At 36.8% G+C, this 24033-nt stretch overlaps 1 protein-coding gene across 1 annotated transcript in view; it reads left to right on the forward strand.

The window, feature by feature from the left end:
• Positions 1-2558: 2558 nt before the first annotated feature.
• LOC306881900 (solute carrier family 22 member 23-like) overlaps positions 2559-24033 on the forward strand; it is a 46358-nt gene continuing 24883 nt past the window's right edge. Inside the window, exons 1-3 of the mRNA XM_079436252.1 lie at positions 2559-3387; positions 17935-18038; positions 20992-21146. Coding sequence (XP_079292378.1) covers positions 2989-3387; positions 17935-18038; positions 20992-21146 — 658 coding nt within the window. The 5' untranslated portion in view covers positions 2559-2988. The remainder of the gene's footprint in view (positions 3388-17934; positions 18039-20991; positions 21147-24033) is intronic.

Raw genomic sequence — 24033 nt, forward strand, 5'->3', positions numbered from 1 at the left:
GAATACTTAAAAACAAATAAAAATAGGCTATAATGGCTTACCTGGATGTGACTGTCTTGTAGTCTGATATAAAAAAAACTCCGACAACGAGCAAAGAAAGTATTTAATTTATTTAATTGCTTTATTTCTTCCAAAAGAATTAAAATGAGGAGAATAAGTCTTTGTTTGTCCATTTTCCCGCTTCTTGCTTGGCGCTGTCACGGTTGCTAGGCGACAGGATATGAGTAACGGGTGAGGGAGGGAACTGAAAGAAGGGTAGGCTGTCCAAATTCACAAACACCGACTTCCGGGTTTTGCGGACTTCGGAGGATCACTCCTCCTTCAACCGGGTAGGAAGGATCCTAAGGAGGATGCAGACCCTGAATTTGGACACAGCCCTCTTTACCTTTTCAGACCAATATGAGACCCCTGCATCGTTTTGAATGTTGAACAATTGTATCAATATATATATATATATATATATATATATATGTATATTCTATATCCCGCGATCCAACAGAGGATAAGAGGTACGGAGAATGGATCAGTTTGCATAGGGAAAGACAGCCTAGTTAAATGTTTAGCCAGGTCACCTCTGATTTTTGAACTAATCAATCATGTTAACAACTTTACAGCACTTGTTGTGAATTTCACTGACACTGTAGTAGGGTTGCTTTGTGAAAATCTAAATCTAAATGGTTAATTCTAGATCTAGTAAGACAGAAACTCACCTGTTCCCCACTCATATTGGTCTGAAAAGGTAAAGAGGTGTTTCAGGTCTCGGGAGACTAGCGTAAATTGACCTACAGCGCCATCTGCTGTTTTGGAAAAGAAAGTTGCTCAATTGCACTCGTGTGAGAAAATCAGCCTGTCGCATTTGTGAGAAAATCAAGCCAAGTTTCCTCATAAAAAGGCAAACGAGTCTCACAGTTGTAATACACAATACATATATTTGTCCATACCTCTGCATTTTCTCTCAAATAGAGTTTTGTATTTGAAAATCACCTTGCGTTTGTTTGAAAGTCGAGTTTTTCTTTGCAAAGCAGATTGGGTTTATTTGCAAAACACTGGATTTGTTTGATAAATATTGGCACAAAAATCGCTCCATATGACTGTCCCTTCATCGGTGCATGATAACCACTGTGGCCTGGATGCTTGTTAACCTGGATGCCTGAGAGATCCCTCTGCCTTGCCATTAGCCTGTCGGAATTCAAATCGATGCTCAAAACTCGCTTGTTTTCAGAATGTTATCTTTCTTTGTTAACCTCTGTTTATTTTGTCTTTGTTGTATATTACTTGATGTTTTTTTGATTTTGTTTTTTTCTCCCTGTATTATAGTAAAACTTATTATTATTAATTTCCGACTAGGAAGCTGGTATTTACGATAATTCCGATAGCATGTGAATGCAGCAGTACTTTTGGGATAAAAGGAGTCCAGCTCCCCAACCACTGCCTTCAAATCCTCAAGTTCTCTCTTCCGGAAACATTATTGCAATGAAGACAATTCCTGTAACACTATTGGTCAGCACTAGATGGCAGGCTTACTCAAATAATGCTTGTCCACGAATATTAGAAACATCTTTGCTTCTATAGTGTAGGGAAGGTTACTTTGGAAATGTAACAGGTTACAGATTCCAAGTTTCCCTATTTAAAATGTAATAAATAGTGTAACAATTTCAATCAAATCCAAATAGGAAATAAAACAGTTAGCAGTCAGAGCAATTCATGAAAGAAATCAATTAAATCTACGTGAATACAATTCAGATGTCAGATTTTCATAAGTAACTGTAATTTAATTACACTTTTTTTCCAGTAACTGTAATCGATAACAATTACATTTATTTTGTAATTAAATTACATAATTCTGCTACAACTACTCCCTAACACTGTCTATATAAAATCATATCATTGCATACTACATCCTAAAATACGACGAGTAGTGCATAGCATACACTCTCTGGAAAGAAAGAAAGAAAGAAAGAAAGAAAGAAAGAAAGAAAGAAAGAAAGAAAGAAAGAAAGAAAGAAAGAAAGAAAGAAAGAAAGAAAGAAAGAAAGAAGCTGTCAGTGGGGCGGTACCTGTTTGTACTTTATTTACCCCTCAAGGGTGCATATTAGTACCTAGAGCTACAAATTAGTAGCCTAGTGTACATATATTACCTTTTGAAAGGTTATGGCTGAAGAGACAGCTTTTGTAGTCTACCTTTGTCTCTGAGAGTATAGCCTAGGCTATATAAAGTCCAGAAGTTCTTCGTTAAATGCAGCATATCATGTTTGGTCGCTTATAACACTAGACTTGCTAACGTACTGTCATTTAAATGGTCTTTCTGCCAGTTTGGGGCGATAGATGGCAGCAGTTAATGCTAAATGAAACCTACCATCCTCACACTACTAAATAATTTGATTAAACGCTTATTAAAGAGCATAACTCCTTAAATATGTAAAATATACTGATTTGACTGTAGCTTAAATATGCTCATTACAGAAGCGCTGAGGTTCTGCAGTCGAGCGCAGTAGATGTGACCGGGATCAATGCGATCCAATGACTGAGTTCAGCGCACGTTCCGCCCTCGTCTGTTTATTCGCTCCATATGATCACGAGATAACGAGCTGATTTGTGTGAAACGGAGAGATTCCTCAGCTCTTGAGTGGATTATGACGCATGTCTGAGTGTAATGTCACGCGCGGCGGGGCTGCGTGGCTGGGACAGGTGTGTTACCTGTGGCTGTGAACGGAGGGAATGGGCACGGATCAGCTGCATGCCGATGAAACGCATCGCTTTCCTTGAACCGTGTTGTTGTTTTCCGAGCAGAAGCGTGTTTGGATAGTAGTTTGGATTGATCGCGAGCGGTTCGTGACGCCTTTGGAACGGGTGAAGACACGCAAACCACTCCCTGAGCACTGGACGCGACCAAGCTCGCTGTTTGATTGTGCATCCAGTGTGAACGGGGATTGCGCGCAGTTCTGACGCATTAGCGAACCGGGTTGCGGTAGTGTGTGCGAGACGGTGATGGCCGTGTCTCAGCTGGACATCGAGCCTCATCCACCGGAGAACGGCTTCGTTACCCCCGAAACTAATAAATCGCCCGATTTACTCTCGCGGATCGACGGCGGCGTTTTGCCGAGCGTGGGCGGCTTCGGGAGATATCAGAAACAGCTGATCGTTTTCACATGGATCCCAGCCATTTTCATTGGCTTCAGCCAATTCTCGGACACTCTTCTCCTGGCTGAGCCGACTTGTGTGCAAGTGCAGCGGAATATCAGCGATCCTTCGCCCAATGTTACGCTGCCGATATATAATATCAGCGTCAACAGTGCTCTCACCTCCGCTGATGCGTCATCACAATGCAACTGTATGCAGTCGGCATGCGAACTGCAAGTCGGACTAGAGCAAAATGTTGTCACCCAGGTAAGTGTATTTGTGTGTGTTCAACTCAGTTTGCCCTCAGTTTCTCAGGGATAAACTTGAGCATTGGGCAAGCAGACAGTTTCAAGCTCCCCTTATGATTGTACTACAAATAAAACCAAAAAAAAAACACGATTACTATAGTTAAACCACCATGGCACCATGGTCTTGCTACACTAACCATAGTTTAACCAGGGTATCTCTACAAATGGTAATAAATGTGCCAAAAACTTACTGTAAGCCACGTTTAATATTGGTAATTGACTTGTATAGTAGACAACCATGCAGTTGCATTTCACACATTCTTGCCATTTCCATCAGAGCACCCACATGAATGCATGTGGAAAGGTGAGTTTGTTTACAAAGCATCCAGGGGCCTGCATTACAGCGTAAAGGGACCGGCGCTCCGTACAAAGAATGGCATTGCTGACTGAGACGAATATGAGTCATCTGCATCAACAGCTGACAAGGTGCCAGCCATCACGGGTGTCATGTCACTGGGTTCCCTCATGCTGACCAGATGACATAACTGCGCTTAAAAAAACAACAGCACCCTTTTAACCATCTGCGTCCTGCCCTTCGGCCTCCATTAGCCTGTCTGTGCATTGTGCAATATGGTGAATATAGGTCAACAAACTCTGAGGATTACCCAGTCATTCTGAGCAGCCTGCCCTACAGAGATAAGAGAGCCACCGCGGGCCTTTTGAGTTTATCATATTAGTGTCACATTATGTCCTTCCCTGCTAATCTGGTATCTGGAGGAATGTTCCCTATTAATAACAGTTATGGATTCTGTAAGACTCAAATCTTCATCTGGTTTTTTCTGTTTAGATGCGTGTTTTATGACGTGATGTATCATGTACGAGCAGAGAGGCAGATTAAGTGCTGCTTCATACCATATATGCATAAAACGTTCGTAAAAAATAATTAGAAAAAGGCCCACAGACCTGTAAGCAGTGCACAGAGCCTGCCATGAGAGTGAATCAGCAGACTTGTACAAAAGCATCAATTTACCCATGGCTTTGCTGTTCTCTCTGAAAGGAAATCCTGTAGCTGTGTTGGCATGCATTTCCAGCAATCAAAAGTGAGCCATCATTATTATTTATTTATTGGAACTATTGAAAAAAATTTGTTTTTATGTTAAGGCATAATGTCCAGCATGCCATTTCTTTAGCTTTGTGTCGGGGTTCTGATCATTCTGTCAGGTTTACGTTGTGCATTTATCCTGTTTTTTTTATTTTTTTATATATATACATCTGGTAGAGGCACAACAATAAATGCTACCACAAGTTTGGGCCATTTAAAAGTCTTATGCTCACCAGGGATGCTTTTATTTGATCACAAAAAATACAGTAAAAATGGTGATATTGTAAAGTATTATTACAATTTAAAATATCTGTTTTCAATGTGAATATAGATTAAAATGTAATTTATTCCTATGGTCAAAGCTGTATTTTCAGCATCATTACTCCAGTCTTCAGTGTCACATGATCTTCAGAAATCATTCTAATATACTCAAGAAACATTATCAATGTTGAAAACAGTTGCTGCACAATATTTTTGTGGAAGCTGTGAAACCGTTCTACAGAAGGCAGCAAATTTCATGCATTTCAAGTCAGTTCAATGTTGTTTTAATTGAGTTTAGTACCAGTGTCGATGTTGTGATAGCATTTATTTTAAAGTTTTGTTTTTAAATATTGATCATAATGTTGATCAATTTAATGCATCCTTGTTAAATAAAAGAATTCATGTATTCAAATAAAATCTCATTGACCTCAAACTTTTGATGGGTAGTGTAAAATAAGGAAATAAATGGGAGATCATTTATTCGTATAAAATTGTTTAAAACGCAAAAACAATAATTTTAGGTGAATCTAGGCATCACAGCATTGAATCCCGAATCAGTTTTTATTGATGTATTTGGATTTGATAGTTTTTGTCAGTTCAGTGTCCTCATCTTCCACAGTTTCTTTGTGTTCAGTAGATGAAGACAGTAGATTTGTTAGAAGTTCAGTGGATTTGTTTAAGGTTGGAAACACTGCCATACAGTAGTCTTTGCTGGAAAGGGCATCTGTGAAGTCCTGAAATGACCCAATATCTTACAGATTCTTGAACGTGTGTCATACCATTGTGGCACCAGGTCTCATGTTTTACAGTCCACTAAGAGAAGTTGAGACAAAAACCAGTCTATCACCTTAAGGCCAACCTTGTCAGGCACTTTGTTCTGAGTGCATGCTTGGAAAGCTGAAACTCTTCATGACATTTCTAAAAACCAGTCTATCACCTGAAAAATTTGACTGAGTCTGTTATTTAAATGATGTATCTCATTGCACTTAAAAATAACTAGTAGTTCAAATGAAATAATGCATGTGACACCTGTAGACACTTAACGGTTTCTCGTTTAAACTTTCTTTTAAAAATAATCTAGGCTATTATAAATCTTGCACATCTGCTCAAAGCAATAGTCTTCCCTGTATATGAGCCATGGTTTCTGGTGAAGACATTCACTGTGCTCCCCACAAATCCCCCATGCAGCCAGGCCGCTAAAGCTTCTTCTTTCGAGCCTTTAGACAGTGTGATCTTTGGGAAAGTGAGCTGTTGCAGACATCTACTTTTGTTTTAAGACTTGCATGCTGCATCTTGTGTACGGATCGGTTATTGAGCATATGTGTGATTGTTGTAGTAGTTCACCTGCTTTAGCTCTAATTCAACGCATGCTTTGGATTTCTCATGCATTTCATGGATAGCAACTGGTGAAAGATTAATGTGTGGTGGCTATTGGTGTTTTTTGTCGACTTTACTGACGGTATCTGCTGGCACCATATTTTTAAGATAGGTGATCGCGTCGGTTATTTCCGTGTGCAGTTTTGAGCTCCTCTCATAAGGCGTGACGCTTGCAAATGCCAGAATGATCAATATTTGTTCAGATAGGTTGGCTTTGAGGTGTGCTTTTGTTTGTTTTTTTGAGGGAGTTTGTTGTCATACACTGATCATATGTAGGTTTTTATGGTGGTGTCTCAGATGTTGGTACACATTTGTGGCATTGTGCCGTTTAAAAAAAATAAAAATAGAAAGGTCAGATCTTGTGTGGGGGAAGTTAGTACAGCCCTACATATACATCAAGTGCTTAACATTAGAATAAGGTGCAAATTGGTAGAAAATTGGCGTCATTCCCCTCAGTAAACTGGATTGGTTTAGTTATAAGTTTATAGTACCCAGCGCTATATGTGACCCTGGACCACAAAACCAGTCTGAAATCGCTGGGGTATGTTTGTAGCAATAGCCAAAAATACATTGTTTGGGTCAAAATTGATTTTTCTTTTATGCCAAAAATCATTAGGATATTAAGTTCATGTTCCATGAAGATATTTTGTAAATTTCCTACTGTAAATATATCAAAACTTAAATTTTGATTAGTAAAATGCATTGCTAAGAACTTCATTTGGACAACTTTTTTTTTTTTTTTCTTGCACCCTCAGATTCGATATTCAAATAGTTGGATCTCGGCCAAATATCGTCCTATCCTAACAAATCACACATCAATGGAAATATGATCTATTCAGCTTTCAGATTATGTATAAATCTCAGTTTAGAAAATTTGACACTTATGACTGGTTTTGTGGTCCAGGGTCACACACACTAACCGATTACATGTAATCTGTATTACATAACAGGTTCCAAAAATGAACTGTTTGTAATTAGATTATATTACACTTTAAAATGCTCATAATCAGACTACAGTTACTTTTTTTTTATTGATTACACAATTACATATACACATAATTATCCTATTAAACCAAACATAATCTCAAAGTAATCAAAAAGTAGTCTGATTATAATACCGGAAATGTTTACTTACTACTAATTGTGTCATGTATTTGGAATCAGTAACAACTACAATTGGTAAGTAATCTAGCCAACACTGATAGTACCATCATGGAAAGATCATGATGCCTCACAAAGTCTCATTAGGTCAATGAGAGAGATTAATAGTATAATAACTCTAGAAGGGTTTTACCATGCTGACTGTTAATACACTAAAGTACAGCAAGCTATCAGCAAACTCAGCAACTCGGTCTGCATTTGCACCATAATTAAAAGCACAGCATTAAACTCTGTCGACCTCATAGTCAATCCTGGCACGTTCCTGAAGAGAAGCAGGACTTCTGGGACGATTTGCACCATGCAGATGAGACTGATTTTGACTTGTTTGGTCACAGTGTCAAATGTCACACTGGGAGAAAAGAAACTGATGGCTGAAAGGCGTGATAATGACCCAAAACAAGCAAGCAAATAGATCAGAATAAAGAAGTTATTGCTTTGAATGGTTGACTGGAGTCTTCTGCCCTGTGAAAGAGAGAAGTCCCTCTGATCGAGTTGAGCAAGTCGGAAAAGACCCTGAAAAATAATCCTTGTTCTTCTCCGATCTCTTCAGACAGCCTCCGAAAGTAATTTTCCATCGGGAGAGCCCTTTCAGATTTTGAGGACTATTCTAATTGCATTGGAGGCCCCACAGGCTTTTATTTTAATAAGATTAGGTAAAATGAATAGGAGAATGTCATCACTGGGAGACACAGAGCTGGGGAATCGTGCACATTTGGATCTAGTGTTGCATTCTGATGACAAGGTCAGGATCAGGCCTGAAGGGTTTTGATTCAAAAGCAAGAGAGTAAATAGGATGAAATTGGTCTCATGAACCAATCATCTTGATGAATGTTACGCTATGCATTTTTGATGAAGCTGATTCATTTTCTGAGCCATTTTCAATGTCTTTATCAGTGTAGGATAAAAATACAGTAGGTGCTGCTGCTGATCTACTGTACCTGAAGCTTTTTTTATTTTGTGAAAATATTAATGAACTCTGTGTGGAACATTCCAGCCATCCATAACTCATACAGGCCCATAAATGAATGTGTAATCAAGTATATTAAATGGAATTAAAGAAGTTGTTTGGATAATAGAAGCAAAGATCCTGTCAGTGTTGCCAAAATCTAATTTCTTATTAGCAGCTGTTTGATTAAATTACCTCTACAGCATGATAGATTTTCAACTTAAGTCAGCAAAGGAAACTTGAGGCCTGTCTTAAGGTGCACAGATTTAAGTGTGCTAAAGAAAATTCCACATAATCTGCCATTTTGAAAGATCTGTTCTTTCTGCGTTTACACTGGCACAAAAAATCTGATTTTTTTGCTCACATCTGACACCGATCGGAATTTGTTGCACACGTGTAAACACAAAAACCTGCGCGAGATCTGATTTTTTTTCGCATCCGATCTGATCCACTTCCAAATGTGGATTTTAATCGGATACACATCCGATATCTGGACATCCGACCTACGTCTAAACACACATATCCGATTCTCCACAGAACTCCCAATGTGACATTTTTAATGGCGTTTTAATGCCGGCGTGCTGTAAGCGCTCGCATTTTGAGATGGAACCTTTTTATAGGTAAGAAATTGCACATTCAGGTGCTGGTTTTCAACCCCTGCCCCGTGAATTTTGAAAATACAACCGCTAAAAGCTACACTATATTTCTCCACAATGAGGGGATAAATTAGCCATTTTTGTAAATAAACCGTCAAGCTTGTTCACAATGCTTCACAATCACTCACTCCCTCTCACCTGGGTGCATGCGTTTGTTTGTTCGTTCTTAATTAATGTAAACGCAGATATCGGATGCCAGTCGTGTCTAAAGTGAATGTAAGCAGACGGGCCAAAAAATCTGATTTGTACATTAAGACTTGCAGTGTAAACGCAGCCTAATAAACTGGAATAGAAGTTTTTATGCACAAAGCTACTACTGATTATGATAGTCATGGCTTAAAACAAATTCTTGCCATTTGCACCAAGCAGTTTAGTCATATATGGAGAAATTAAGAACCTGTCTATCAATATGCTTGATCAAAAATAGATTTGTATTAAAATGAATGACTATAAATTTGGCGTTTAGAACTAGGCTATATATTCAGGATTTATGAATGTATATATTCAAATGTGCATTTATATATTATGACTTATATTGCCTAAAGTGCTATATAAAAATAAAGTGGACGTGACCTAAAACTATGTATTCAGGATGTACAATTTGGATTGACATTTATCTCACATACACAATTCAATTTATATATTTTAGATTTTTATTAAAATATTTGATTAATTTAAATGTACTTTTTTTTTTTTTTTTTTTGTAAACTGAGACTTTTTCCTCACTAACTAGATCGAACGATAGATAAAAAACATTTGGCTATAATTTGCTGGCCTAAATATGATGATTTTACTTGCTGATAGTATGTAAAAGTTACATTTATTGCCCAATATGATATATATTATACATTCATATTCCTAGTTGTAATCTAAAGTATACTAAGCCTAAAACCTTGTTCCAGAAGTTGCTGAAATATTGAAATTATTCCATTAAAACAGCACGTCAAACTAGATTTTTACATTTTCTGAAGAATATATGAATATTGCTTGTCCATGCAAAACTACTGTGCTATTGGATGTGAGCTGAAATAGGTTTATGGCATAATCACTGATCTATAATGAGGTAAATTATTGTATGGGGTAGTGTTTTAGTGTGTTCAGTTCAGTGTTTTCAAGTCGTACATCTCGGGCATTTCCCAGATGGCAGCGAAGACAAAAGATGACGATAGGGGTGATTCGCATCTTTCAGAATGCTGCTGGTTCTACAGAAGTACCTGCATACTTTACGGACTGGAACCTTTCTTTGCGTTTTGTTCATTATTATAGATTTTGTGATGTTTTTTTAAAAACACATTAATTGCAAACTGAGCATTTAGTAAGCCAGATGTCAATGCTAGATCACCACTGTAACATGACACCGATCGAGTGGGCTTTTTGTTTGTTTGAGCTAGTGATACACATGGAAATGTGAGCTTTAGTTTTCTGCAGACACATTTGCACACATGCAGCATATGCATCTACCCACACACGTTGTATTTACCCAGCTGTCCGGCCTGAAGTTATTCAGGTCAACTCACTGTTTCTGTATCAGCTGGCGTGACTTGATCTTTTAGACGGAAACTAGAGCTGCTTATTCACAGATTTCCTTTCAGATTTATGAGCTGGACTCAACTGACCTTACAGAAGTATTTGACAGTATAGGTGTAACTAAAAGGTCTAAATACAGAATTATCAAACCTATAACCCAGCCTATTTGGGATTTTACTGATTCTGACAGTATAGAGTGGTGCTGGTGTTTAGTCAGAACAACGTTGGTTCCTTCAAGATTTTCCTAGGGGGTTTTATAATGGAGTTTTGCCAATTTATGTGTAAAATAAGGCCTGTGGAAAACATAACTTTGACGTTTTGTTCTACAATGTAAACCGCTCACACTCACACCCCAGACGGTCTTATCTACTTACTTATTAGAAACATACTGTTGGTTTTCAAAAATATATATAACTCAAAATTCACGTTTTTGGTATGGGTTCACATTTTAGAACGTCAAAGTATCTTCAAGTTCTGTTTACCAAAGGTTTTATTTTACTCATAAACGGAAAAAACCCATACCACTGCTTTATTTAGTAATATTCCCTTCCCTCATGATACTCTCATATAGAAATGATAACTATTTAAATAATTGCTTAAAGCTGCAGTCTGTAAGTTTTGCCCCTTTGTCACCATCTCTGTTTGAAAACTTGGAATTGCAGCTCTGTGCTTGCGTTGGCTGGACTCCGGCACGGCTTCAGCGCGGATGAATCTAATGGTTTGAGATGAATGTGTAGTTGTCACTCACTGCACTGGTGTGGATACTTGCTGTACTTAAAATTACAGATTCTAGCCTATGTCTTGGAATATATGACCCAAATAATAATTTTCACCGTATATTGCTATCTGAACAAGTAACAAGTCTGCCACATTTGTTCTGACCAACTGAGGAAAAAGCATTACAATAATTTGCACTACCAATGGTGATTTAATCTAACGATCAGTTAGCTCAAACCGTGCAAATTAATGTTAACAACATCAGCATTGCGTGACTGAGTATAGTGTGTATTAGCGTGTAGATTTCAATTTCTATACAGTCTCATCTCTAATTGTCATTCCATTCGAATTTCATATTAAGAAATTATCTTAACCCAAAAGGCAAACTATGCTCCCTTCAAACTGGTTTTCTTTAAAATGCAAATCTTGTGTAATCCCAGGCTATCTGTAATCGGAAGCACATTTAAAACTGGAATATAATTTAATTTCATTCACATGTTTCATAAACACAATCCTTTCTGGATTACAATCCGCCATCAAAATGATACATTTAATTGTTCTAGCTGCTGTGAGAAAAGGCTATAAACGATCCACCACCTGCAGGATCCTCACAAGTGATATAGTCTACTAGCCGGGACAACTTCTTTGTTTACAGACATGACGCAGTGCCATGCTCGAATTTCCCACGAAAACCTACCCGTACCACTCAAATTAGAAAACATTATTATAAGCTGCGAATCGGGCTAAAGGCGATAGTTTTGAACACCGGCTGGTTATGTACTTGCTCAAATATTGATTTCGGATCATTTTTAACCAAAAAAAGTTATGGACTGCAGCTTTAATTTAATTATTTCTTTGATTCGTTGGATTTTAAGTGTTTTTTTAGTTTTTTACTGACAGTAATCCATACAACTCTATGAACAGATTCAACTTTTATTTGAATCAACGATTTATTTGCGCATTTACAGTTATTAATCTCACTAAATGCAATGGTTTCTCATAGCACTATTGTACTTTGAGATTTGTACTGTGGCGTAGTAACACATCGTTACAATCAAAAGACAATGGGCCCTTTTTGCCCTCATTCTTGTTTCACCAGAAAAAACAATTCACCTTTCAACCCTTCACACAGTCGCTCTCTCTCTCTCGCTCTCTCGCTTTCTTTCTCTTGCTCTCTTGAAGACAGAGTTATGCATAACAAAGGCACACATTCCCAATCCCACATGCAGTGCAACTGTCCAAGTGCCTCAATGATCCCCTTATCTTTGTCTTTAAATACAGCAAATAAAACTTGATTTTCAGGTTGTTTTTTAATGTTTTCTGAAGATTTTGAGTAACCGTGCAAACCGTATTTGTCATAACCAATATGTTAAACCATGTTAGAAACATGCTAGTAATGTTAAATCATTCTAGCAACATGTTAAACATGCTAACAACTTGCCAAAACGTTATAAATGATGCTAAAAACATGTTAGCAACACAATGTCTCATCTTAACTATGTGCTAAAACATGTTTTATTTAACATTTGATTGTCTTTCTCTGACCCCCTATGAGGAAAGTCTTCAAGCATAAAGCTTTTCAAAGTTATTTTACATTTTCAGACTTGGCTTTGTCAAGCTAAAATCAAAGTTTGTCGTCAAATTTTATTCGTAGTTGTAAAAAAAAAATCTGATGCATGAAATCGGATTGTAATTTTTTAAAATTACGTAAGCTGCTTTGAAGCAATCTGTGTCGTATAAAGCACTGTACAGATGAATGTGACATGACTGGAGTGCCGAATTGCATATTCATATGATCAGATGCTTTCTGAGCTGCTCTTTTCTCACTGCCGTAGCGTGCAGCACATATTTACTGTAAAGCAGCAGCGTGGCTAGTGTTGGGATGTTTGCTAATAGTAAACCGCTGCTCAGGTATTTCAAGCTTCTTTTCCCCCTAAACAAAGTATGAAAAGGAAGAAGTTTGTTGTGAGTAAATCGGGGCCTTTAGGTTAGCAGTTAGTCCTCTGCACATCTCTACCAGTTCCTGTCATTGTATGTGCTTCCTCTGGTTGGCCCTTCATTGCTCTTCCCAGGACAACATCAGGTCCAGCATGATCACACCACTGTTTTAAAGACAGAGCCATTTGGTCTGTTTCATCTCTTCAATAAATTGGAAATGTTATGCAGTGTGTGAAGTTATTTGAAAGCTTGTCGTGTGTGTGTGGTGGGGAGAAGCGAGGGTTTCAGATTTCTGCACCACACTGGTCCATTACTTCAGATGATCCCAGACAGTCTCAGCCACCGACACCACAGACTTTAGAGGAACTGAAGCTTTCTCTGAACTGTTAATGAGGATCACAGAGCACGGCATCTGTGGTGTTTGGTTCACACCAAACTCATGCAAAAGTTTGTAATCGAGTTAATTTGTTATGCATGGAACGTATGAATGCAAGTACGTGATGGTTGAAAAATGCCCTGTTTTTACTTTGTAACATTCACATAATGCCAAACATTCTTGTTAGAGTTTCACACACAATTGATGACACTATTTTGCCATTTATGTCAAAAAATAAATAAGATTACATTTATTTTAATAAGCCAATTATTTTCTGGAGACAAAATATACTGCTATAAAGTACACAGTCAAATAAAGCTTGTAGATTTAATCAGACTGTATATTGTATTATATACATTACAATAAGGTTCCATTTGTTAACATTAGTTAACAGGAACTAACAAAGAAAAATACTTCTAAAGCATTTATTAATTTTAGTTAATGTTGACTCCAACATTTAATAATGCATTATTCTGCATAGCCTTTAGCATCACAAATTACAGTATATATTTCTGCCTCTCATGTGATCAGAATCCACATCCGATTGCAAACGTTGGCCGAAACATTTTCTCATATTTGAAAGGGTTTTTAAATATTAGCTGCCAGCAAAAATGGGAAGTGACCACTGGTAGAATTGACTATTTCTACAGTCCAGAATGGTGAATGTTGGTCTCTGCGTCCTGATCTCACTCTTATAATATAGTCGCGTGCCGCTCACATTACGCACATGCTCTCTGTCACGTGTGTCTGGCTCACTTCCTCTGCTTTCATTCCCGCTTTCATTTTGTTCTTTCCTTTGAACTATAAAGTAATAAATACTGGTGGAGCGAGGGCTGTGTGTGTCTCACACTGCTGGTCTGTTGCTAGGCAGAAACTATGCGGCAATCTCTGTCTCTGCCTTTCATTTTCTCTCTGGCTCTGATTCTCTTCTGCATGCCTTCCCTTTCCTCATTCACATAGCTGTGTGTAAGAAACACTCAAAGCATGCTGACCTTCATATACATACATTACTGTATAATATTATAAGGTCATCTCATGGGAAATCAACTCGTCGTTCTCAGACTCGCCGTGTTCAAGGTCGCCGTAATAATCATTTATGATCGGATGTCTCTCTCTGGAACCAGTTCTCAAAATAAAAATCAGTCCTTATTACTTCCCTTTACCATGACAGGTAGTTTACACCAAAATATCATAGTGAGTGTTTCCTTCCTTCCTATTACTGGTTGCACAAAATATATCTGCCATTTATTTCAACATAAACCCTTCTCTCTGGGTCACTCTTGTCAATATATAGATTTTGTGATTATCGGCACAGTAATGCAGTTATTGCTTTTCTTTAAACATTATCATATGAGCAAAATCCAGTATTGATTGACCTCTAATTTGTATATATTGATGTATAAGACGATTAACCGTTTTCAAAACATATGCATGTATTGAATAAAACATGTCTTTAGTATTTTAAACTTGTTTAACCAGTATTAAATCGATTATTAAGTGCTTATTTCAGTTCAGTTTTAGTTGTTGAATATGTGCTGCAGCCTGTTGAATTAAACAAGAATCTGAGGTACATGATTTAATAATAATAATTAATTTTACTTGTGGGCGCCTTTCAAGACACTCAAGGACACCTTACAATGATAAAATACATAATTAAACAGAGGGAAAAAACAACACAATAAACAGTAATACGACAAATCAATACCCAGTAACATCTAAAATCACTCAGGATAGGCTAATCTTAAAAAAAAAAAAGAGTTTTAAGACGTGATTTAAAAATTGAAAGACTAAGACTATTACGTATATCTTGAGGTAAAGTATTCCAAATCGTCGGAGCAATACAACTAAAGGCTCTACTTCCCATGGTAGTCACATGGTACAACAAGAGTCACAGAAGCAGAAGACCTGAGGGATCGGGTAGGTACATACATATAAGGCTCTTTATAATCTAGCACCTTCATATCTGAGTGAACTTCATAAGTAAAAAGTAAAATCTTAAATTGAATTCGATATCTGAGTGGAAGCCAATGAAGGTGCCTTAAAACTGGAGTAATATGCTCATTCAACGGTGTTCGTGTAATGATCAGAGCTGCTGAATGAAGTTTATGAATAAGTTTCTGTGAACACCACTGAGCAGAGAATTACAGTAGCCAATTCGAGAGGTAACTAATGCATACACAAGGACAGCAGTACCATTAACAGAAAGAGATGGTCGAAGACTATTAATATTTCGCAGATAGTAATATGCGGACCGTGTAATATTATTTACATTTGCCTCAAAAGACAGAGTACTGTCAAGGATGACACCCAGACTCTTGACCTGAAAAGGAGGAGAGATAACGGAGTTGTCGATAGTAAGTGTAAAACTTGCACAATTACACAGTTTTGATTTAGTACCTACCAATAAAATTTCAGTCTTCGCACTATTAACTTTCAGAAAATTGCATGTAAACCATGATTTAATTTCAGAAAGACAAAGCAAAAGGGAGGAAGACGGCAATACTGAATTAGGCTTCGAAGACATATAGAGCTGGGTGTCATCTGCGTAGCAGTGAGAATTTATATAAAATTTACGGAAAATCTGTCCTAGAGGCAGTAAATGAACAATGAATGGAAGAGGGCCCAAGACTGAGACTTGAGGCACACCACTTTACTGTATAGTTTCGTTCTCGACATACAGTATGCATTTTATTTCTCTTAAAGGTCCTAAGTCTTATATTGGATACTGTGTGAATGTTTTAATAGTAAAGTCTAGTTTTTCAGTCCCTACAAAATATTTATAAAGGATAATACGCTGAAATGTAAGCAGTGTGTTTGCCAGATTAGGTTTTTGTCCTAATGTTGTTGAATAAATTTATTCTTGATTGACTTGCCTGATTAACTAACAGTTAAAACTGCTGATTAGCTGTTTGTGTATGACTAGTTAATGTTTGTAAGGTTGGCAGCTGACATTGATCTGAAAGCATGAGTGATACTGAAGCATGTGACGGGAGCGGCTCAATCATCACACAATAGAGGAAACAGATCCTGGGCTAGTTTCAGTCTGTGTCTGAACACAGCAGGGGAAACCCAGGAAACCTTAGAGCTCATTCAGAAACCCTGATTAGAAAACAATACAACACAATACAACTAGTAGATTATATTATGTCCCTTTAGAAAATGTGATGTATAATTCATCGTGCCTAAGTTTTGTCTGTTTTGTCTCTTTGTATTTCCTGCTCTGAAAGTGTTTGTTCAGCATAATAGATTGCATAATAGATTTTTTGTGTTTGTGCTCTGATAGCACATTTTTACAGCTTAAAGTGCAGATTTGACAGAGTTTGACCTATAGAGTTTTGATAGTGGTTTTCAGATAGAAAGCGGGAAATGGTGTAAAGCATGATTTATGATTCACATTTACTTGAACACTTACTGGACTAAACAAACTTTGCCTGGTTATGAGTCATTTTTAGAAAAATCATGTTCAAACGTCTCAATTATGATCATCAGGCTTTTTAGGAATGGTTATTTATTCATCTCTGTGACACACATTTTATTGCATTGCAATATATGTTTTGAAACTACAGAGCTTTGATCAAATTAAACATTTTTCAAATATCATCTTACTTAGACATAATATTAGGATAAAGTGGCGACGATACTTATATATGTATTCTGTTATAAAAGCTTATTAATTTACATTACAAACTATCAGAAAAGGTCTGAATAAAAGTGAGTTGTTTGTTTTTCCTCCTTGAATGTGAGCCCCGTATTCTCAGGACACATTTAAAAAAATAAAAATAAAGGCAGATTTGTCCAATATTTTGTCTAGAGGTTCAGCTGTTCTTGATCCTATTGTATGGACAATCTTCACTTTTTTTTTTATGAAAATGAAAATAATCATAACCACTTTGCTAAAATCACATGCCCAGCCAAAGTCTCACCTTATCTTGAAAAAAAAAAACCCATTATCAAACTGTTCAGAACAGGTGACAAATACACCAGTGAAATTTCCCTTTTTCGTGATGCTGCATGATCCATACAGACAGTTTAAAATGTCAAACCCCATAATCACTGCTTTTTGTTGAGAACGGGGGTTTTCGAGCCATTCTGTCCTCAGCACTGTGCAGTATGGATGTTTCCCTCACTGGACACACACAGTTCAGGTCACAGAGCTCACTTCTCATCAGCTGATGTTAAATAAGGGAGATGTCCAAAATGAGCTGCGCTAGGGAGACTCTATAGGAACGGTTTGGAAATCCTGGTTTAGAAAAACAAATTACAACATTTACAACCCATAACATCTATCACACACAATAAAGAGAGGGGGAAAAATAGCACGTTACAAAGTACAGCAATACCAATGTCTCCACAGCTTTGACTGAGAGCATGTAGTACTAACATGTTAACCCGATCAAAAACTTTTTAAATGCGTTAATAATAACTCTCTTCTTTCATATGGTGACAGAAAAAGTTGAAATATGTCATATATTAATTAAAAGGCCTCTGTCTTTCTGTCCCAACAGTGGAAACTAATGGGTGACTCTGCCTGGATGGTTCATATTGCCAAATTCTCCCTGTTGGTGGGCTCCATCTTTGGATATTTGGTGTTGGGAATTCTGGCAGATTGGTGAGTATATGTCTAAAAATGTCTTACTTTCCCACATTTCTGAATCAATACTAATCACGTCACTGATTTGTAATTATTTTTCAACCATGAGATGATTACTTTGGGTCCCTCTGTGTAAATGCAGCAGCTTCATGTTCATGAACACTAGTGTGTATGTCAGGCCATAAATCCTCAAGAACTCTGCACAGATGTTTGCTTCGGTGTTGCCACTCATCGTAGTCCCTCTTATGAATCCTTTTCTGGATCCGATCTTGCTGTGAATGTCTGTGTTAGCTTGAAATCTGGATAAGTCTTGTTAAGGACTTGGTATGGATCAAATCCAATGATCAAAATGTTTTTGTGTGTGTGTTTTTGTATTCATCAGCATTACTTTATCTGATGGTCATAATAAAATATGGTTGATGTCATGTCTCTGAGCTAGATGTTTGAGTAAAACACCAACATGCCCTCTATAGCTTTCAACATGTATATTACTTCATCACAGGGAGCCATACTAGAAATTCATGAGCCCTGGCCTAAAATATTCAATGGATGTAACATGAAACCCATGAATTGACAGATAATTATGTGAGCCTTGTATGTGTGTGTGTGTGTGTGTGTGTGTGTGTGTGTGTGTGCTCTCTCTCTGAAGTGCTCTTAATGCATGCAGCTGTGCATGACATGCGAGCAGTGAAATGCTCTTGGAAATAAGAATACTTGTATAATGCAAAATTGACGTAAACACAGTCATCTTACAACAGAGGGGACAACACATCTGGTAGTCTGTTAGACAGTCTATTAGACCCGCTGCTGTCTGTGCTGTTATAAAACAGCAATAATTCAGAGGAAAAAGACAAATCACTCACTGCTCTTTTCTGGAAAACTTTTAGATACCTAAAGCACTCTTTGTTTATTGCTTGTGATTCTTTGTTGATCTTTATTACTGACTATTTACTTGTACGTTTCAAACTTTCTACTATTCTAATTATGTAAGTGCATAAATAGATCAAATATTTAAAGTAGCTAGACGGTTAAAAAGCAGTGTTCATGTTTTTTCAATTTGATATCAAGAATTATTGAATTTCACTTCATGTGATGCATCAAAATTTTTGTATTAAATTAAACCTTTGAATCATAGTCAAATCAAATCTTGGTAGTCATGAAAATAAAATGCTAACTTTTCTGATTAACTAATGATTATTTTAGCATTAATTGCTTTAAATGTCAAATTTTTCCATTCAGTTTATAGAGACTGGTTACTTGTTATCACAGTCTTGCTGCAGGACACAATGTAATGCAGTTCATAATATGGATCAGTGGTTCTGAACTGGTACCCAAAATCAGGTAAAACGGGTCTTTCTTATCAGTCCTGGGTGTTGCAGCTGGGGGGGGGGGGACTAAACTTTGGTATAAGCAAATGATAAAAGTGGATCTATATAATGATATTATTAAATTTTAACGTGAAGAAGAAAATATTCCATATGTTGACGTTGTTGAATCAAATTCAGTATTTTGGTGCAAATTCATCTGTTCATTAGTAAAAGCTAGCCAAACGCCAAAAATCTGGCCAGATGCCAACATCCCTGAACAAAACTACAAGGTAAAAGACTACATGCCATAAGGGTTCACATTCGATATGGACACACATTGGGTGTCATTCATTAACCATGCATGCACACGAACCTGTGTGTGTGAAATCAAACATTTTCATACAGATGAAGACTTCAGATGCAAAAACCTGTAAGTCTGTCTTAAATGAGCTTTGTTTTTTAGGCTCCTATGATTAGGAGTAATTTCACTTTAATTGCAAAGAAAGAAAAACCTTAGAGGTTTTTGCATCTGAAGTCGTCATATATAAATCGAGAGGAACATACAAATATACCTTTTACACAGAACTAGAATATAAATGCATAGCATCATGAATGCGCAGAATGATGAATGGCTGTAAAGGAAAAGTTACGCAGAAAGCCCTTATATGGGAATGTTTTGGGTGTGTTTTCTGCAAATTACTAACCTCGGTCACTATTTGTTTGTGAGAAGTTCTCTTATGCGTATGAATACAAAAAAATCCACTCAGTTATTACTGAACGAGTCGTATTGTTTGTGCCGAGCACAATGGGTAATGTGTGGTGAGGATAGCAGCTGCTGAGAGCATGAAATCGTCATGTCGATTCTCCTCTTCAGCATATGTCATGTTTATACTGTAATATTACCGGTCCCTATGCAGTTCATAACAATGTTAATGCATTTCAGTTGTAGCGTTTTTTTCCAGGAATTGTTCAGGACTTGTTTTTATATTTCTCCTTTAGTGAGCTGAAAAAGAAAAAAGGTCACAGCTTTAGAAAAACAAATCATTTTTTAAGTGACCTATCACTTTAAGGACTTGTTGGATTGCTTTTGTACTATAAACAATGCCACTGTGTTGACTCCCTTGATGTCTCATTATAATATAGCACACACGTGACCCTGGAGCACAAAAGCAGTCTTTAAGTCGCTGGGGTGTAGCAATAGCCAAAAATACATTGTATGGGTCAAAATGATCAATTTTTCTTTTATGCCAAAAATCATTAGGATGTTAAGTAAAGATCATGTTCCATGAAGATATTTTGTAAATTTCTTACCGTAAATGTATCTCAACTTAATTTTTCACTAGTAATATGCATTGCTAAGAACTTCATTTGGACAAATTTAAAGGCGATTTTCTCAGTATTTAGATTTTTTTTGCACCCTCAGATTCCAGATTTTCAAATAGTTGTATCTCAACCAAATATTGTCAGATCCTAACAATACATAACCATACATCAATGGAAAGCTTATTTATTCAGCTTTCAGATGATGTATAAATCTCAGTTTCGAAAAATTTACACTTAAGTCTGGTTTCGTGGTCCAGGGTCACACATAATATAATGTAAAAACCAGTTGAGAATCACTGCTATAGAGCATTTTGTAAATTGGCCTTGTTTTGTGTTTTCAGGTTTGGACGACACCCGGTCCTGATCCTGTCAGTCATCTTCATGTTAATTTTCGGCATGACGGTGGCCTTCTCCGTCAACGTCCCGATGTTCAGCACCCTGCGCTTCTTTGAGGGCTTTTGCTTGGCAGGAATCACGCTCTCGCTCTATGCTCTGAGTAAGTATAACGTCTGAGATGAAATGGCTTTGGTCCAGAAGACATTTACTGAGGCTTAATCCATCATTATTTGTGCATCAAACTTGAATAAATTGTTTCAAGGGAATACATTTACTTGCAATTGCAAAACAAATAAAAAAATATATATGCACAGCAACATTAAATATACAAAATGATACACATATTACACTATATGTACAAGTACATTAACAGACCAAATGCTCTAAGATAGAGATGCAGTTTGAATTTTTTGCAACATTTATCATTAATCACCTGTCTTTGCATATCAGCATTACAGTTCAACGCTTGATGCAATCAGCTTGAGTCTCTTGATCCTTGAGTATTACAAATACAGTCCTCTTCCTGATGTGGGTCATGTTTGGGAACCATGAAAAAGGATCAGGTTGTAGTTGTGTACAAAACACTGGGCTTGTGGATGGAGAAAGAGAAGTGCTGTAACGCAGATCTGGCTTTGTGAAAGTCACATGATGCTGAACACACTCGGTGGATTTCTCACAATGTTCTTGATCAGACAGTCATTGCTGCTCTAGAGGAAAGGCTGAGGATGTTGTTTTGGATTCTGAGAGCTTTGAATGGCAGTAATGACTGATTTACTCAACTCGCTCCAGTCCAGATGTGCTATGACTGATAACAGTTTTTTCTTTATATTTGCTCTTAATACCTAATAATGTTAAAGTGCTCAAAGTACAGTAGATATGCTGAATGTTTAACTCTTATTTGGTGGTCGTGTGTAATGATCAGGCCTATTTATCTAACGATTGTTGGGGAAATTTGATTATTGGCATCGGGTGATGATCATTCCTACTCAGAAGTTTTAGTTCCCCTGGTATTGATTCTGAAATCTACCATCAGCCTTCTCTGTAGGTGATAAATATTTCCTGATTTCAGTGTTTTTTTTTTCACTAGGTAGTGAATTTTGAGTAAATACATTGTGTTTGTTTGATTTCAGTAATTGTGTGTACATTTGCACCTCATTTGTTATTATTCAGTTATTTTGTATACAGTATATTAGTATTATATTATTATTGGCCACTCTTCTCATTAGAATTAATCTAGATCTTTTTGACAACCCAGCTCTGAGTCAAAAAGGGACAAACAAACCCAGTGCTTTATATGTGTGTATACAGATACAGATACACATACTAATATATATATATATATATATATATATATATAACGTTTTGTTTACATAATATATATCTGTGTACTATGTATATACAAATATACACATGCAATATATATTTTGAAAATATTTACATAGATTTACAAGTATATATTTATATTAATATAGTTTATATTATATATAAATATATTTAATATATAAACATAACATATTTTTCTTAAATGTATACGTGCATGTATGTGTATTTATATATGCATAATACATATACACAGTACACTCACATATATTATGTAAACAAAAACTTTTATTTTGGATGCGGTTAATCGAGAATAGTCGTTTGACAGCACTAATAAATATATAAAATATATAAATAAAATATATAGCGTTGGTTCTGGAAGTTTTTTTTTCCCCATAGGATTTGTCTTTGTTCATAAACTACTGTTCATAAAATTATTTATAAAAAAGTTGTTGATTGCATCTATGGAAATAATATAAGTTTATTGCAAAATATGCATATTTATACAAATATTAAATTTCGATAACATAGGGAGGCTGTGTCAGTTATGGCATTTGCGTAGTAGAAGCGGAGCTAAAAAGCTCTTTTGGCACACTTTGTTCTCTTTGACTGTAATTGGTGGAATTTTCTGAACAGCATTATGGGTAATGTAGTTATTCATTTCTATTCTATAAATAAGTTGAATCAATACACAAATCACTTTATCAAACGCATATATCATTACTTAACAACCTCAGAGCTCACAACAGGTCTGGCAGTTATTGTTAAAAATCAATTTCCCTATGGAGAAAATGAATGAATGAATAGTAGAAAATATTGCAGTCAGTTTCTCTCTCCTTTCTGCTTTGATTCGATTTAATTTATTTTCCACACACATTCCTGTCATGAGTGGATGGCAAAGTGGTGTCGGCACATACTTTGCTTTTGAAGCTGTGTGAAGTTCATGCTCTCTTTCCACGACTGCATTCCCAACCCAGCACTGTTGGAAAACTGATTATAAATGATTATCAGCCTAAATTGGGTCAAATCAACCCAGCTTCCTCACCCAACAGTCTCAACCCAGTGATGGGTTTGAGAAAATCATCCAGCCTGAATGTGTTTGGTTTGTGTCTCACATGAAGGTCTTGCCCTTAGAATGTCACAGAGGTTAATTGTGGTCTCTCAGCTCTATCGTACTGTCTTCTCAGTTTGTTAGAGTCATTCAGATGGATTACCCACAGACTAACAGTGACCTTCTACATGCTTAACAGGGAAGACATTTTCTGATGAGTGATAATCCTCTTTAGGTGATCGCTGCCATTGCCAGCAATGCCTCACCTGACTTTGTTTTCCTCCAAAAGCTTTAACTCCATCTTGTAATTGCCTTACAATAGGTACGGTGGGCCTTCATTTTCTCGACCCCCATCTACCTTGAAAAGCCTCCCCAGCACTCCCAAAAATTGACCCGGCCTGGACTATTGGTGTGCATTAAATAACTATTGTTGTTTTGATATGCTGTGCGTTGGGTCTCGTTTTATTCCCTCTAATCAAACTTTTAAAGGGATAGTTCACCCAAAAATGGAATGAGTAAATCTTCATTTACTCACGCTCATGTTGTTCCAAACCAGTTTCTTTCTTCTGCTGAACACAAAAGAAGATATTTTGGAGAATGTTGGTAACCAAACAGATGACGGCACCCATTGACTTCCATAGTATGGAAAAAATACTATGGAAGTCAGTGACTACTG

The sequence above is a fragment of the Barbus barbus genome (genome assembly GCF_936440315.1).
Source record: "Barbus barbus genome assembly, chromosome: 15".
NCBI lineage: Eukaryota > Metazoa > Chordata > Actinopteri > Cypriniformes > Cyprinidae > Barbus > Barbus barbus.